The sequence below is a fragment of the Lactuca serriola genome, chromosome 5, assembly GCF_051521515.1.
Source record: "Lactuca serriola cultivar US96UC23 chromosome 5, Lser_US96UC23_V15, whole genome shotgun sequence".
Lineage (NCBI taxonomy): Eukaryota > Viridiplantae > Streptophyta > Magnoliopsida > Asterales > Asteraceae > Lactuca > Lactuca serriola.
Window position 1 is genome coordinate 208,489,228 of NC_136412.1, and position 18,499 is coordinate 208,507,726.

The window sequence follows — 18,499 nt, forward strand, 5'->3', positions numbered from 1 at the left end:
TATATATATATATATATATAGGGAAAGGATCAAATGAGAACACCTAAAAGGTTGAGAACGTGAGAACAAGTATATTCATTTGTGGAGAAATGATAAATTTTTACGCACAATCAGCATGAATATTCTTTTTCTCTTCAATTGAGATTAAAGGCGTAAAAATTTATCATTTCTCTACAAATAAATACATGGAATCACAAATGAATATACTTTGTTCTCGCGTTCTCAACCTTTTTGGTGTTCTCATTTGATCCTAATCCTATATATATATATATATATATATATATATATATATATATATATAAGATTAGTCAGTCTTACTGTTAGTAGGCTTCATTCACGAAGCCGGTCTAAAAGGGGAGGTGTACGGGAACTGCCTATAAAATGATGGTTGAATGGGTGTCCACTCTCACCCACCGCTTCCTTGATTGGTAGAGGGTCGTTAGCCGAACGGTTAAGATAGGACAATTAATTCCTCATTAATAAGTATAATGATTATTATAAAGTAACTAAACGTTTTTCATAAATTCCCAATCTTAGTTACTTTAGGAAAAATGTGTTAATGATGTTATTCCATAAAATTGCACTTTGCACCTTGCCAAGTCATTAGTGGAGCGTGTGTGGTTAACCAACACATTAACTTGGACTAACAAGGGTGGCAAATGGTAGTTTGATGTTTATGATAGATCAATAGAGCGTGTGTGGTTAACCGATACATTGATTAGGTGATAAATGACATTGAGAGTACCGAGCACATTTGCATGGTTATTCACACATTGTTTGTAATCCTCAGTATCCAAGTCACAAACTTGAAGGGCATAATCGAGATTTAAACATGCCATTGAAAAGTTCAAGGAATCTTAAAGAATCTAGGAACTTCAATTCATTTAAAAACTAATGTTCATTTTCACTTTTCATGGTGGAAATTGGTAAATCGTCATTTACCTACCTTCAAATATTTTGCAATTGGATTACGATACCCCTCTTCCGAATTGTAGAATATTGGGTTGGTTCCTAGCCTTAATATTTCATTTGGGTGTCATATTAATGATTCTTATCTAATCTAAACTTTGTCTCTTTCCTTTTTCATCTGTCAAGCTCAAACGCCTCAAACACCAACTCCTCTAACCCACTTTCTCTTTTGGGCATTTGTGGAAGGGCCACATTTGATGGATCAAATTTCAACGATTAGATTCGCAACATTCGCATGACCCTAAGGTACAAGGACAAGGAAGACATTCTCAACAAGGAACTCGTCGAGATAAATGAAAACACTACTACTCCCGAAGAAATCACTGAGTATAGGGCTCGATGCAAAGAAGCGACAAAGGTGTCGTGCATTATGGTAGCCACTATGACTCCCAAGCTTCAAAATTTCTACGAGGACAATTGGCCTTATGACATGTACCAAGATTTGATGGAAAAGTACCATCAAAGTGCACGTCCAGAGAGGTACACGATAGTTTCCTCGTTAATAACAACCAAAAGTGATGCTAAATCCTTAACATATAACGAACTAGGTGATTTTGAATTTATAATAGCACTATTAATTTGGCATGAAACTTTATATATTGTTAATTTAGCTAGAAACCAATTGCTAACAAAATATATGCTTATTGATATTGTTATCCACAAAAATAAAGGGATTGATTTTTCTTTTGTAACAAATATAAAGAAATTGGTTTACTAAATGCTTTTAAGTTAGTAGAAAAATTGCTTTTGAAATGAACATTGATCCAATATTTCCCTAAAGACGTGAAATTGGAAGACAAATACATTTTGATGAGATTTCAAACAATAACTCCTTTAGTGTTTCACAATCTACATAAGAAGCTTTTAGAGTTAAATATTTCTTATATATCTTTTGATGAAAAAACTAGATTATGACCCCGCGTTTTACACGGGGAACATATAAAAATGTACATGTAAATGTATAAAAAAGTTGGCACTATAAAAAAGTAAAGTAACATAAACAGACTTAGCATTATTGCTAACATTTAAATGTTTGAAAAAAACAAAGAAACACTTGAATATCTACAATAGTTGAAGGACCACTTTGTAAACATAACTTTTTGTTTTATTAGTTGGACAACCTTCCTCGTAATATATGAGTACCTTCAATCCCTTTTCACTTGTGACGCGAGAAACAAAAAATATATAACTGAAAATGAGTGAAGACAAGCTTATGCAAGTATAATCCAACATTTGATAATTATTGTCATTGACTTTTGTTAGTGGCCATAACAAAATAAACTACTATAAGAAATTGCCTCCGCTGAAAACAGAATGAGATTCTTTCATTAGACGGAGTTAAAATCATGCAAGGTATATAAGTAGTCTCCATAAAGAATCTATCATATATGATTCAGGCTTCAATGACGTTTCTTCCAAGCCTAACAATCTATAATCTAGTACAATTGCATAGTCCTTTGGTTTGGTCGATATTACAAAGTAATATGACTGGAACACCTATTTTTAGTGTAAGTTTATGGTTGGAAATTCTAGATGCCTTAAAATCATTCAACATAACTGAAGAGTAAATTGATTCCTCAAAAAAACCTGGTAACTCTGTATCACGTAAAGAATTTGAACTCATATGTTTTCCCTTCATCTTTCATCAATCCTAAAATGTAGTCATTGGTAGCATCAAATTCTTCATTTGCAGGGACCAAAATAGCTTTATCTTGAAAATATAATTGATCATCAAGATGATTTTCAAAGGATAGATAAATGATGGATACAATTGAATGAATATGGTCACCTATAGAGCGAACAACAACGTCTTTTGGAAATTCAATTTCAGCTTTACTATTATTAGGGCCGCCAATATTACCATCACCAATTTTAACAATCCACTCATCAAATGCTTTTGTCTCATCCAAATCTTAGTTATACAACCAAAATAAATCTCATGTTTACGGTTAAACGTAAAACTATACATCACGCCGTAATTTGGACGAATATGATGCATGCACAGTATCTGAACAATTGCCTCTTTGTATTGCTAGAAGAATTTGTCTAAAGCCATCTCCATATAAAATGGTCTTGTCTCCAAACGATTCTTAAAGATAAATACCTACAGAGCAATGATATCCTCTTTGTTGACCATATTTGATGTATAAACTTCATTGTCATTGAATTGTTCGTCAGAGTTCACTAATACTTTTCTATTGACACGCGATATCCCTCTAGACAATGTCACATAAAGTTAGCCATGCGTGAAACCGATTCTGGGAGATAAATACCTACATTTGGAATTGTTTCTCCGTAAGCTTTATTGATTGCCATTGCGAAACATAATTTGATTAGAAATTGTTTTCTTATCAGCTTGAATGGTAACATGTCATCTTCATGCGGACATAGAGGAAACCTTGGACCAAATCTCTAGATAGTCTATTTTGACTATTATTGATGCAACAGTACCAAATAGTTTCTTTTGATGATAAGTTTCAGACGACTATTTAGAGGCTTAAGGTTTAGAGGGATGGTGTGTTGCAATAAATATTAGCAAATTGGTTAAAAAATGAGACTTATTTATAAATGCAAATTTTCATATGTTCTTAGCAGGAACATATTATACTTTAAAGAACACGTAATATATTGTTCTTGTGTCATCTCTTATTCATATATAAGTATACATTAATCCAAAAAAAATAGTTATTTTGTCAAAATATTTGTTTAAAAACTAAAATAATATGTGAAATTTATTTTAAAATGGGTAGATGCTAACACTCTTTTTCGTAATATGATTTTCATATATGAAAAACATAAACCATGATTACTTTTATAATTTGAAAAATTAAAACATGATTACTTTTATATATCTGACAAAATTTTCATATAACAAAACTTTAGAACATAATTAATCGTTTAAAGATAATAATGAAATATTGAAATAAAGAATCAATTAATTGGTTGCTATCTTATTTTTATTTTTATAAGGTGATAATCTCGTTATGTCTTATTTAAAAACTTATATTATAATATAACTTATATATATATATATATATATATATATATATATATATATATATATATATATGTATATATATATATATATATATATATATATATGATAAATACAAAATAAATTAATATATTGTTATCATTCTACTTTTTTTTTTTGCAAATTTCAATACTAAAAACAAATTTTCCCTAGAAAATTGTCATATTAATGACCTACTAATTAACAATTAAATTTATATACTACATAAATGGTTCACATGTGAACAAAAGTACACATATGGTCCATATTTGAAATGTTTTTTTACATAAATGGTCTATTATGCGAAAGAAAATGAAAATGTACTGTCCATTAATAAAATGTTTTCAAAAAAATCATATTAATTAGCTTTAATGTAGAATTGTTTTTTCTAGATTAGCCAAAAAGAATATGGAAAAGTCATTTTTTGAAATTACGATGCTATTAATGAACTTTTTTGCAAAGTTTAATGCTATTAATGATTTTTTTCCAGAAAACAATCGTGTAAATGAGCTTCAATATACAAAAAATATAACTTTACATATCAACTAAAAATAATCCAAAAAAAATCATTTTTTAAGAGTATGATGCTATATATGAACTTTTTTTTCAAAGTTTAATATTAAAAGCAATTTTTTTTTCCAAAAAAGGTCCTAATATAAGGTTAAAAGAACATATTGTAAAATATTTATCGATCTACATGAGCAAAAATTAAACGTTTCCATCAATACCCAATAAGGTATATAAATCATGTCTCCTTTTGTAATGAATTCCAACGCCCCACAATGTGGAATCCCCTCAGTCGCAGCATTCCATAACTCAAACCACATCCGATAATCAATATAAAGAGAAGTTGTAATAAAAATAATAATTGTCACCATCTTATACAAATATTAGAGATTATTGGGGTATTAGATAGTGTAATAACTTGCAATTAAATATAATTTTCAAATAAAACTTAGTATGAGAAACTAAACAATGTGATCAAGGGTCAAAGAAGGCATTATAGCTAGAACATAAACAAAGAACTATTAAGGATGAAACATGAAACTTTAAGGAGAAACATACAAATTTAAACCGTGAAGGATAACAAAAATCGACAAGTATATTTTTTAAGTAATTTAAACCAATATATTTTTAAAGTAATTTAAATCGGGCCGCAAGTTTATCCCAATATTGTTCCCTTAAGCATTTCATCGAACAGGTAGTAGACAGGTAGACCAAACAAAATTTCCAAGTATCCAAATCAAGGTCTCAAATCCTAACACATAAAAAAAAACGAAAAAAAAAAAACAAATTTGTGATTTGAACAACCAAAAGCAAAGGATATGACATACATTGTGTATGAGTCTATCGTTTATAATTTGATTGCTCAACTTATTGAACAATTCGTCAAAAGTATGAAAAAAAAATGGGGAATCCCATAGAAAGATCCGATTCAAATTTCTAAATAACACAAATGTGACAATTAATTTTCAAACCATAAAATTTGACATCCTCATAACATAAAAATCAAAATATATTTTACTTACGTTCACAAGAACCCAGATGAATTCGACTATTTCTGTTGTTTGTCAACTCCAATTTCGACCTACAAGAAATCTAAAAAAAATCAAGCAACTTGAGTAACAATCATTTTCATGTTGTCACAACTTTAGCATAAATATCGATAATAGTACAAATATTAGTTATCAAGAAATAAACATATATGAGATGACTAAAAAGTTGTCAAGTAGAATTTGAGTTACTTGTTTTCTTACATTTATCTGATGTATTTATAATTCCAGTCGTTCGACTACAAATCTAAATCGTTAAGTAAAAATCAAAACAACATGTTTTCCCCCATTTTCTTCTCCACTACAAAACTTAGGTTAAATATATTATGTAAAGAATTAAGGGAGACGAGGTATTTTTGTATTTTATTTTTTGTGAGATTTAATTGTCATTAATAAAATTCCTAATTTAATTCATTTTATTTTTGGTGATATTTAATTGTCATTAATAGAATTCTTAATTTAATTCATTTTATTTTTGGTGAGATTTAAGTGTCATTAATGGAATTCTAATTTAAAATGTAATATACGTTTTATAAAATCTATTGACAAAAATAAATGGGTTGAAAAATATGATGTCATCAAATAATCCAAATGTGGAAAATATATGATTGAAATACAATCAATGATCCTGATTTTTTTAGTTTAGAATTAAAGGTTATCTTTTAATAATATTTAGAGATTACTTTTATCTTTTAATAATATTTAAAGATTACTTTTCTCGTTATAAGTTTTGAACAATATCAACAATATGCTAATATTTTTGGTTTGTTTTTTAATTATAACAAATACATTTACTAGATGATATAATCTTAAAGTCTTGTTTTAAGCCTCTTAAAACTTCACTTAATAAACATGAACAATTAGATATTTATAGAAACGAATTATATCTTAGAGTTAAAATGTATTCCTATGTCTATTCCCTTAGGAAAAGATACCAATAATTGATATGCTAATATTTTTTAAATTGTTATAAATTGGTGGCTTTAAAGGACGCCAAGCCTCGAGAGATGTTTCATTATACAGTAGTCTTTTTTTTTTTTTTTTTTTTAATAAGGTTTTACACCCCCTTTAGATGCATATGTGTCAACTAAATGTAATTTTTACTGGTATTTAAGTAATATCTAACTAATATGGAATGTGTATAAATAAAGATAAGATTTCAATTTAAGTGTACTAAGGGTTTATGTAGAAAAGTTTTATTATTTTGAAATTTTTTTAATAAAATTTATTGTTGTTTTAATAGAAAAGTTTAAATTATTTAATATTTTGTCTAAATTCAAGAAAAATCTTTTATTTTTATTTTAATTAGAAACGACAAATTATCGAATAAAATTAAATAATCAAAACTTTTTTGTTAAAAAAAAAATTAAAACTTTATCGAAAAAATTTTCAAATAATAATTTTCTGAATACACTAGAAAAAATATGTCATTTAGTGGCATACAAAAAGTGCCACTAAAACCCCAAAAAATACCGCTAAAGGTTTCTCAAATAATTAACGGCATACTTTAGTGACATTTTTTTAGATTCCACGGTAAAAGAAAAGTTTTTGTGGCACATATTTTATGCCATTGAATGGTCATTTGATTAAAAAATTCATGCTACTTTTAGTTACACATTTTAAGCTTTTAGTGGCACCTTTTATTTACCACAATACAAAACAATATTTTGTGGCACATTTAAGCTAAAAAATACTAATGAGATTCAATAATTTAGGCTATTATATCTACATAACTTTTATCTATAATATAAAATATAATAATTAATTAAATAGCATCATATAGAATATAATAAAAATTCCATTATGATGAAACAAACAACATTTTCTTTTTCATTACAATAGAATAATCCATTCCATTCCTCTCATAACAAATAGATTTTCCAACGTTGCAAACTGCTAGATATTTAAGAAAATATTTTGTTGGACTTTGACTAAGTCATAGTGGTCACTATCAAGCCTATCTTTTGCAACTTTTATGTCCAATTCAACTTCTTCACTTGTTGTCTACTATTAGTAAAAGTTGATATTGTCATTAGCATGCCGTGAACCTAAATCAAAAACTACATTAGTAAAAGTTGAGAATTATATAAACTAGTTAGAGTAACTTATATTAAGTGCAAGTGATTTTGATTACCTTTAAGTTCATCATCTCCCTTCTGAATATTACTCTCGGACATTGTCTTTGTAATAGACTGCAAAAAAGAAAACAAATCTAATGAGATAAAGTTAAAATAATAAAAGACTCCCGATCAACAAAATCACCATTAAACAAATATGGATTTTCATCTGGGGGAACACCATTGAGCTCAAAGATGTTTAACAAATCAAAAAAAAATTGCATTCACAAAAGAAACTTTTACAGAAAAGTCAAGTTCTTGACATAAAGAAAAGAAAAAAAGTTCAAAATCACGCAATAAGCCACTAACTACTTTCTTTATCACTTTAAGTTAAAATGATAAAGAAATTAGTTATTGGCTATATTATATAATCTTTAGGTACCTGAGATAAGACTTTTTCACATTGCACTGGTGGATAGTTTTCTTTTCTGAAATGCAATATCGAATATAGACAACAATCTGTTCTCTAATTTTGTACAAACCATCATCATGATCAAAAAGCAAGATAAACCTATCATAAGTGAAAAAATGAATTGTAATGTAGATACCATTATAATATTCTTGAAGGTTGCCAACAACAACCTTCAGTCCTCTACTAGTAATTGCATTCCCTGGAACAAATTGCATAGTCACACCCTCTCTTCCAATAGCTTCCTCTGTAAATGAACCTAAAATCAACAAATTTTTTTTTTTTAAAAAAGTGTTGTATAAACAAAGATTGTTTCTGTTTTGGACCGAATGAAGTGTTTAAATATGAAAGTGACCATTACACCCTTATATATAGATAAAGATTCATGTATATTTTTATTTGATACAAGTATGAAGTAAACCTGGTGATCGAGACCAAGGTTAATCATCCACCATGAACAGTTCTTCCCATCCTCAATGCGAGGCCCAGCAAAAGAAGTTCTTTGTTCCAAGATTGCCCTTAGTTAACAAAACAATTTCATCATGTAATTTTGGTTACACCCAAGGCAAATTAGTCAAATTCTCAAAATATTATAATGATTGTGGGTTACCTGGTAGGTTTGTGAAGCCAAGACCTTGTGATTTGTGTATCTTGAAATAGGATTGCTAGCTTTAATGCTGATTTTCTGAATATAAAAATGAAAATGAATAATTCAAAGATTATCGACAACCAATCCTTTTTTTTTTCTTTTTCGTATTTAAAAAAGTGATCAAAAGGTGTAAAATTTTACCTTAGCTAGAACAGGATTAACCCATTGGTGTTTCCCATATGATGTGAAATTTTATCTTGAAAAACGAACAACGAACAATAGGTAAAGGTTATTGTCTTAACACATTAAGTATAGATTTTTGGTTTATCTTAAAAGGTCATTTTCAAGATTAAGTAAACAAATGTAAAGTTGTCCCTATGAAATACTTAACACATCAAAAAGCCATAGGTAAAAAGAAAATGTTTAGAAAATAAAGAAAGTTAGAGCTGCATGTTTCGACTGATTCAATATGACAGTATGTGTGATTTCTTTCTTCAAAACCATGTCAATATTTTATGCACCATAAATCATGATTTACATACAACTATTTCCATCTGTCATATTGATATTATATCTCAAGAAATGGACAATCTTTGTATAAAAGGGACTTACCAATATCTCTTGATACATACATACAATAATACATATACATATAAATCCAATATCCTGCTTTATACATATATGTTGCGAATGACATATCATCTTCTGTTGTGGTTTACAATAAGTTATACTGATGAGATTTTAGTTAACTCCTGATGTAGTTTTACTGATTAAGCATAAAACAAAAGCTTAAGTATTTAGCCAATTAGATCATATGAAACTACACCCAAGTCAACATGAAGTGATTGATTTCTACTTTACATCCAAACAACAAAACTGTATTCAATTAAGCTAGAAAGAGTTGAATCGTTTTTAAGAAAATCTCTATGACAATCGGTGTACAAGAGCTTAACCATATTCAACTAAGCCAGAAACTTATTCAATCAGTATACAAGAGCTGAATTATATTCAATTAAGCCACAATCATATTCAATCAGTATAAAAGGAAATAAATAACCATGACATAAGCTTGAATCGTGTCCAATAAAGCGCAATAAGAGTATGAACAGAAAGCTAGAAGCATAAGATTAAAACATAACTCGATATACAAGAGGATTATAGACGTCAAATACTTGTTGAGAAAGTGATGCCGATGTGGATCAAATATACCACATTGCCGGTGGCGTAGGGATGACGACTTCGATGACAGAGGTGTAATGGTGTGGCGGCGACGGGTTGGATGATGACGGCGTGATGGTGTGGCGACGACGACAGCATGGTGACGTGGCGACTACGAACTGGACGACGGCGACATGATTGTGCAGCAAGATGAAGTTAGGGCGATCGATTTAGGGTTGTGATGAAAAGGGGAAACGAGATTTTATAGAAGGAATTTAAAATAATCAGGTAGTTTGAGGATTAGTATTACTAATCTTATGATGCAACATACCATAACCGACTACAAATTAAGTTGCAAATATCAAAATTAACCCATGTTCTTTAATAGGAAAACAAAACTCGTATGTATTTTACTGGCACAAAGAACAGTTATTAATATTACAATAAATCTCTAGTGGTACATAATTAATTGTATGCCACAAAATCTATATTTTTAGTGGCATTTTTATATTATTTCGCCACTAATAAATATCAATATTATTGACACAGTTTGTTAAACGTCATTAAATTCGTTAACTCTATAGTGACATAAAATATGTCACTAAAAATATAATATAGTGGCATAAAATAATATGTCACTAAAAACGTATGCCACTAGATGTCGTTTAATTTGTAGCGATAAAACCCATGTGCTAACAACTACATATTTCTTAACCATGCCAAGTTTGGAATACATAGAGACATTGTACTCACATAATTCAAACTTTAGCATAACTTCAACTTTAATTAGTATCATTATAGAAGTTCGAAGTCAGGATCATTAGAATTCTAAATTTAAATACATGGGGCTGTACTATAGTCAAGATTAGAGAGTACTACGAAGAGAGATACATAATCGTGGGGAAAAGACGATATTGAGATACAAACATGTGCAAATGATCTGGAAGAAAGGAAGCCGACCCCACAAACCGAAAACTAAGCAATGTAATGGGGCCAGGCTTCATCCTTTGAACAAAACTACGTTGTTCTGCTAGGCTATGATCTTGCTGAAGATTTTGCAAAATATTTTCATGTTACCGATAATGTACTTCCTTGATATATAGTCGATATTTACTATTTCTTAATTTTCAAATATTACAAGATATGCATTCCATGTTTAACTTAACCTTCCATATATTAATTAAAAACCGTTTCTCCCTATACCATACATATCCCAATTACCCTACATTACCTGTTCACAAACTCAGCAACATATATATGTACATCATCGAGAGGCCACATCGTACCAGTAAAACCATGAAGACGGAGCTTCCCTCGGAAATACTATTCTCCCATATACTCCCAAGGCTGCCTGCCAAATATGTATCACGTTTCAAGTGTGTCTCCAAGCAATGGAACTCCTTCCTAAAGACGCCTTATTTTTCCAAGATTCACCTCCACCACGTAACCAACGACCACCACAAATTTCTCTTCTTCTCGTCATCCATAAACCCAAAGGTGTTCCACAATCTCGACTGTGAAACACCTGATCAAGATGGTTTACCTGTGAGCCGCTCTTTACCATTTGAAGTGGGTTCTGGGGTGATGTTGTTTATAACATCTTTCAACGGACTGGTTTGCGTAGGCATAAACGAGGGAAACAACAGTTATGAATACTCCAATATGATAATATGGAATCCTTGTACAGGTGACTATATATAAGACGTTGTTTAAACCCAATTCTCGGGAACAATGCTACCAGGTGACTGTAAAAGCATCCGGGTTGTATTACAGCGCTTCTGATGATGATTACAGGCTTCTACGTGTGACCACAAGTCTCAATGTTTATATATACTCGTTGAAATCCGACTCATGGAGAATGCTGGATTCGATGAAGGTCTTGAACTCAATAAGCACCCTTACTTCAATTCACAAACTTGGGGGGCAAGTACTCTACAGAATGAAAATCTCTATTTCTTAACCAAGAGAGGGAACAAATATGGTAAACTAGTTTCATATTCCATTATAAAGTTCGACACAAAGACCGAAAAGTTCAAAGAGTTGCTAACTCCCTCATCTCAAGATGACACGACAATCTGTTTGAATTCCGTGCTTCTACACAAAGACCAACTAATTCACTTATGTGAGATCTATAGCTTCTGTAAAGTAAATTCTACGGAAGCAGAGTTGAGTGCCAAGTTATGGAGTACAGATGGAGATGGAGATGGAGACTGGACGAAGGTGGGAACGTATGCCATACCGAGAAATTTCTACGGCTACGAGCCACTACACTTGATGAGCGACGGGAATTGGGCTACACTTTGTCGCTCTAAATGTCATGTGTACAAACTCGATCCGGCCAAGGATTTCGAAAAGATATCTCACAGAATCGACAACCCTCCAAAAGGGAAATATGTTGAGACTTTGGTGTCACCCAATCGGTAGATAGATGAAGCAACGTAGATTTGTGAGACTAATACAACTTTGTCGTTCTTGGTTTTAATATGTTGATTCATTTTGTTTTCTATATATGTACGTAACTATAAGTTGTTGCTATGAACTAAATTTTTGTCAAATGTTTTGAATAGCTTGCTCTAGAAAGCCAATTTTACTGTACAATGTAGAGATACAAAAATAAGATAGAGATTACACATACCGTTTAGATTCGATTCATTTATTCCTATGGTTGATTTCGTGACAAGTGCAATGGATTAATATATTAATGATCATGGATTTCTAATATGATTAGGTTCAAGTTCACTATTACTAATCCTTTAACAAACAAGTTAATTCAAACAGTGGTCAGTTGATTAAACTAACTAGTTTCCTAGTGTTCAGTTCGAATCAAGTAAAACTTGTAATATTAGTTAACTAAATTGGTGAATTCAATTAACTCATATGTGGTTGGTGATCACACATGCTCACACATTAACTTACTTATTTTCTAGTTTACCTTAGGTTATGTTCACAACACTAGGCATACAATCTTTTCACAAAACCATAAGATTCAAGCAATCAAAAAGATGTTCATGCAACTCAATATACTTATTTATTAACATAAAATAATTATTATTAACACATAAGGATTTTTTTTAACAAGCTTAACAAGATAAATAACCAAATCAATATAATCCAAAGTCACTAATCAAACCATATTCATAAGATCATCTAGTCTAAACAGAAGTATGGAGTTTAGCCCATAACTTCAGCAAATAACATCATAAAACGAAATTCATCAATGTAAACATAATCTAAACAAGAGGATTAAGTAAATTACTAATGATTTTGTTTTTAGATCTCTTCAATTTCAAGCCTCTAGTTGAATTTCGAAAACCACAGCTTCTAAGAACCTCTCTGGCCTCCAAAAGTCGCTAAAAGCCTCGAGCCAAAGTTAGGGTTTCGAATTAAAACATTCTATTTATAGATTCTAAAAAACAGAGAACTCGTTGAGTTTTATGCCCCAACTCTCCGAGTTTTTTACTTAAATCGCGTGTACGGTAAGACACTATTATGTCGGGAATCTTCTTGGAAACACATCGAGTTTATACAAAGAACTCGTTGAGTTTGTCTTCAAATTTGCCTTCTTACTTCAAAATCCAAGTTCCAAGCTTCCGATCGCTAGTTCCGCTTCCTTTTCCTTCTGAGCGTGTCTTTATTACTGAAAATGAAATATTTAAGCTAATTAAGCAATTTTACTTTACAATGTATGAATTTTATTATTAAATATGCCCAAATCAACCAAAATGGTTTCTAGCCCAGCTGTATCAGGTGGTGCCCTCCATCTTTGAGGTCCGAGGTTCAAGTCCTATTGTGGACATAGGAATTAGGTGTTAGTTTAGGCGTAGATTATATATTTGTATTTGTCGGTTCAAAAAAAATATGACCATATCACAAATTTATAAATCTCTATTATAAATAATATTATATATTTAAATTTACTATTTAAATAATAAATAAATATTCAAATTCAAGTAATCATATTTAAATAATATTTATAAATTTTCCAGATTTAAAATATTTTAAATTTGGTATTTATCCATATTTAACAAACCTTCAAATTTGAAAAATGAAAACAGGAAAACCCTAAATTCGGTGGCACCACGTCGTTTGAATGGACTCCCATGTCGTGGTCGCGACTAAAAGGATTCTTGATTACAATTTTTTCAATCTTTCTTCTTTCATTAACTTTCAAATAAGCATTTACATAAAACATGGATGTAGGGAGAATGTAATCATGACCCAATGGCTCTGATACCATTGTTGGGTTTTCTACGCATCAAATACACTGTAAATTAGATAACGGAAAAATCAAAATTGCGATATACCTAAGTGTACATGCAACCCATGGATATATGGTTTCATGTTAATTACATCTATTGTAGAAAACGAAAATATAGAGAAGAAAACATACCTATTATGTAACCCCTTTGATCTCCATGCTTGAGATCTTGATCTTATCCTCCACGAAGTTGCTTGGATGAGAGGACCCAAACCAGAATCCTTCTAATGGTATCACACCCAATGACACCAAAGAGTGGAATAAAATAACTAGGAAAGGGTCAATTTGACAAACCCAAAGAGCGTTAGAAATCGTCCCTAAGAAGGGGAAGGAAAAAGGGTTGGCGAAACTTTAAGCCAAGGTGCAAGGAAAAATGAAATCCTTAAGGCCCTATTTATAGTCTTGGATCCCTTCTTAGGTTTTGTACTCCTTCCCATGTGGGATGAGGAGGTAACCATAAAATTCACTCCTTTTCCCATTTGGGATGGAGTGAGTTACGTCCAACCCTAATTTCATAAGGTTTCTGGAATATTCTTGATTAAACAACTATCGATTATTGAATATTCAACCCTTTAATTAATTAATCTGTTAATTAATTTCCAAAATAAATTTCCAATTAGTTTCTAATTAATTATTAACCATAATAATTAATAAACCATTTTCCCTTTTATTTATTCTACTCAATTTGGGTATGTAGGAAAACCCAAAGGACCTTGTTATTATTAGAAATATTACAAATAGTTAATGAACTTGGACACTCTTTCCAACAGTAACTGGGTTACCTGCTCCCAGAACCGGAACCGTTCCAAAACTTTAAGAGCCTCCTAGATCGGTTATGTTCCGGTACTAACTTCACAGGAATCGCCAGTTCCGGATCCTATTCAAGTTTCGTCAAAATGAGGCGGGTATCCACCTATGCTCATCCCTAGTTGCGTCGGCTTACCATGAAAGACACTAGAGATGCACAAACGACAAATCCGATCCGGATCCGGATCCAATCTGGTTCAATGACGTCAAAGCGAATCCGGTTTCATCCAAGATCTAATCCGGTTTCAAACCGTGTTTGAATGGTTTTCCCTCCCCCGAATCCGAATCAGTTTAATCCGATTCGGTTTGGATCCGATCCGAATTTTGCAAAAAAAAAAAAAAAAACATTTTTTGGACCTCATATATAACACAAAATGCAACATAGGTTCATTAAAATAGTTAAAACATACACATAAACTTAAAAAAAAAAAAAAACATTTTTCGTAATTGTTAGTTGGTTATAGCTTTAGATGTTGGTAATTTGTAGCTTGAAAATTGTTAGTTTGGTTATATTTTAGTAATTGTTTTGTAACGTCCAAAAAGTTACTGAGTAAAAATTCCATTTTTAAACCAACAGAAACATAATTCATTCATTTCAAAGACACGTCAAAAGTGATAATGTATAAAAAAAATTATCAAAGTACAAATAATGACGTAAAATGCAAAATGTTTGTTGATTCGGTGCGATCAGGTCGGGCCTTTCCCTTTCGAACTCGAACTGTTAGCACAAAGTTTAGTGAATTCCCCCAAAATACCTCATACCAAACATACGTAACAACTAGGAACTTAAATTGGGTGTATTTCACCCCCTTCAGTATCTTTCAACTGATATTGGGTCTATTTCACCCCCTTCGGTATCTTTCAACCAATATTGGGTCTATTTCACCCCTACTACTAAGTATAAAATCATATCAGCAGGAGTCGTAAAGACAACAAGCACATACCGGCATATCAGTAAGTGTCACAAAGACCACTATCATCCTACAAACATAATCTAGTGGTCTGACATTGGTGCCTTTGACCCACAAGTATAGTTAATAGACTTACCTAACAAACGATGATCAACTGCACCTGCTCCTATTACAGTGAATACAGATACTACAAACCACCTATATAGTCATATAAAGTATACCCTTAGCTTTTCCTCCAAGACTAGGGGTTTGACCAAAAGTCAATGCAAGTCAAAAGTCAAAGTCAGCGGTCAAAGCTAACTCGCCACGTCGTGGCCATCCATGACCATGTCGTGGCTACCAAACAACAAAGCAGTCATGTTTTCCTTAGTATCCACGTCGTGGCAGCCTACGTCACGTCTTGGGAACTAAATCTGCAACGTCTTAATGAGTTAAGTCAAATCCTCCAATTCCAAAGGTTCCAAAGTCCAGATCTTATCATTTCTAATGTCCAAATGGATAAAGTTTCCACTTTTAACCCTTAAGACCCACCAAGAGGTCTAGATCTCAATTCTTAAATCTAAAAAGGCTAAAATGGCAAGGAATTAATCAAGAAGCACTTAACCCCTTAATTCACAAACCTATTTGCTCCAGAAGAGCTTATAACACTAAAACCATCCCAAAATTTGATGTTTTTTAGACTTGCATGACCAATACAAGTCTTGGACTCAACTTATGTCAAAATAGGGCATTATGACCAAAATCTTATGCATGGCTAAACATCCGTCGAAGGTTCAGATCTAGATCATGAACTACCCTATATGATCCATATATTCCTAAAGTTACAACCTTTATGAATTCCTACCACTCCAACTATCAATATTAAGAAGAAAATGGGACGTATAACAAGATATAACATCCTATCATCAAAAAGGAGGAGCCTTGAACACTTACAAGGTTCCAACATCAAACTAGGAAAGTAGATGGGGATTGATTTTTGATCCTTGGCTTACTCCTTGTTTCCTTCTACAAACTCTCTAAGAAGCACTCAAGAAAGCTTCAACAATAGAGGAAAAGAGTTAGGGTTTTTTCTAGATAAAAGAGGATGGTGGAGACTGAGGGTGAGCAAACCATAGCCTCCTCATTTCTTTAAATAGGGTGCAAACCTAAAAATTTAGGGTTTAAGACGTCAGCAGCACCGCGTTGTGGCCTTCCTTGCCACGTCGTGGCGAGTCAAAAGACCCGCGACTGGAGAATGTTTCGCCACGTCGTGGCCATCCTTCCCACGTCGTGGCGACTTACCAAAAATTAAACCTTAAAATTAAAAATAAAACATACCTCAAAATCGGATGTTGCAAGTTAATTTGGTTATAGGTTGATATGTTAGTAATTTGTAATTTAGTTACATTTTGGTAATTGTTATTTTTGTTATAGTTTGATATGTTGGTAATTTGTAGTTTAGTAATTGTTAGTTTGGTAGTTTGTCAATATATAATTTGTAATTTGTTTGTATTTTGATAACTTGGTGATTTAACTTATAAGTGTATATTGTTATTTATTTTGTAGTTGGATAATTAAAAGCAATGTTTGCCAATCCGATCGTGAAGTTCGACACTTGAAGCATTATTTCGATCGTTGCCGCTAAGAAATGATACCGGAGAGAACGAGAGGAACAATGATGACGTGTCCAGCTAGTTTTAGGGTCTATTTAATGTTTTGATCGAATTATAATATATTTTGTGGTTAATATTATAATATATTTTGTGGTTAATGTTCGGATAAGTTTATATGTCTAACTATTAAATGTTTAATGTTTGCATTTGTATTTTTGCAATTAATGTTTCCAAGCAGTTTTTAATATTTTGTCGGGATTTTCTTCGTTTGGAAGATGGGCTTTTGAAAAAGACAAATAAAAAAATTATTAGTGACGACAAGAGCAATAATGACGACGGGTGTATTAACGTTGACGTCAACATTAGCGACGACTTGGTAGCCACTATTAGCGATTATTAGAACCACTGGTGGCCAAAATTTTCAACACTCTTGTAGTGTTACAAAATATATAAAAATCCTTGTATAAATGCATAATTAACATATTGTACCTATTGAATGATCAATAGGCTTCTTTTATATATGACTAATTTTACGAAAGTAATAGACAAATCATAAAAATACTTAATTTGAATATTATATACGTATTACGTATTTAAACGTTGATGATACATTAATCATTTTTGTGTAATCTTAAAACAAAAAAGAAAGTCTTCAGCAGTTCAACTGCTTCCTAGATTTTAGGTCAAATAATAATAGCCAAATCAAATTCTAATGTTACAAAATAGATCCAAATTAAAATAACTTACAACAAACTCTGAAATAAATAAGATTCCTCTTCGCAACACTGTAGGCCAGTTGTGGGTTGAAGAAGACAAGCACGTACGGCGGAGCACGAGCTCATGACAACTGCACTGCCACCCGACATACCTTTGTCCCACATACTACCAAGGCTGCCGGCGAAGTCTGTATCCCGTTTTATGTCTGTTTCCAAGCAATGGCACTCTTTCATAAGACGTTGTCTAAAGCCGGTTCTCATGATGCTTGTTACCAAATCTATGGAGTTCAATTTGGGTTGTATTACAGCTCTTCTGAAGATGACTACAAGCTTGTTTGTGTGACCTGCCATAATCCCAATGTCTATATCTCTTTAAAATCCGACTCATGGTCATGGAGAAAGGTCGA

General features: G+C 31.6%; 1 protein-coding gene across 3 annotated transcripts; it reads right to left on the minus strand.

Annotated features, from left to right (window-relative positions):
• Nucleotides 1–7,315: 7,315 nt before the first annotated feature.
• Nucleotides 7,316–10,096, minus strand: LOC145053514 (uncharacterized). 3 transcript variants are annotated; one of them, XR_013684500.1, is made up of 7 exons: nucleotides 8,852–10,086; nucleotides 8,672–8,746; nucleotides 8,483–8,579; nucleotides 8,201–8,320; nucleotides 8,035–8,118; nucleotides 7,670–7,727; nucleotides 7,316–7,583 (listed from the first exon to the last, which is right to left on the minus strand). XR_013684500.1 is itself a non-coding variant. In XM_079001565.1 (7 exons), the coding sequence occupies exons 5-7, from the start codon at nucleotides 8,277–8,279 to the stop codon at nucleotides 7,509–7,511; spliced, it is 378 nt and encodes a 125-aa protein (XP_078857691.1). In that variant the 5' UTR covers nucleotides 8,280–8,320; nucleotides 8,483–8,579; nucleotides 8,672–8,746; nucleotides 8,852–8,906; nucleotides 9,823–10,089; the 3' UTR covers nucleotides 7,316–7,508. The 3 variants fall into 3 exon arrangements, 2 of the variants coding, with proteins under 2 accessions (XP_078857691.1, XP_078857692.1); XM_079001565.1 differs by having other exon boundaries at nucleotides 8,035–8,320; nucleotides 8,852–8,906; nucleotides 9,823–10,089; XM_079001566.1 differs by having other exon boundaries at nucleotides 8,035–8,308; nucleotides 8,852–10,096.
• Between the last annotated feature and the right edge of the window lie 8,403 nt (nucleotides 10,097–18,499).

Bases quoted from the DNA above. Each gene is read 5' to 3' on its own strand.
- LOC145053514 (XM_079001566.1), bottom strand. From the start codon at position 8,279: ATGCAATTTGTTCCAGGGAATGCAATTACTAGTAGAGGACTGAAGGTT. The intron at 7,728-8,034 runs GTACCTAAAGAT...TCTTTTTTGCAG, and splicing joins GTGAAAAAGTCTTATCTCAG to TCTATTACAAAGACAATGTC. The intron at 7,584-7,669 runs GTAATCAAAATC...TTTTTGATTTAG, and splicing joins GGGAGATGATGAACTTAAAG to GTTCACGGCATGCTAATGAC.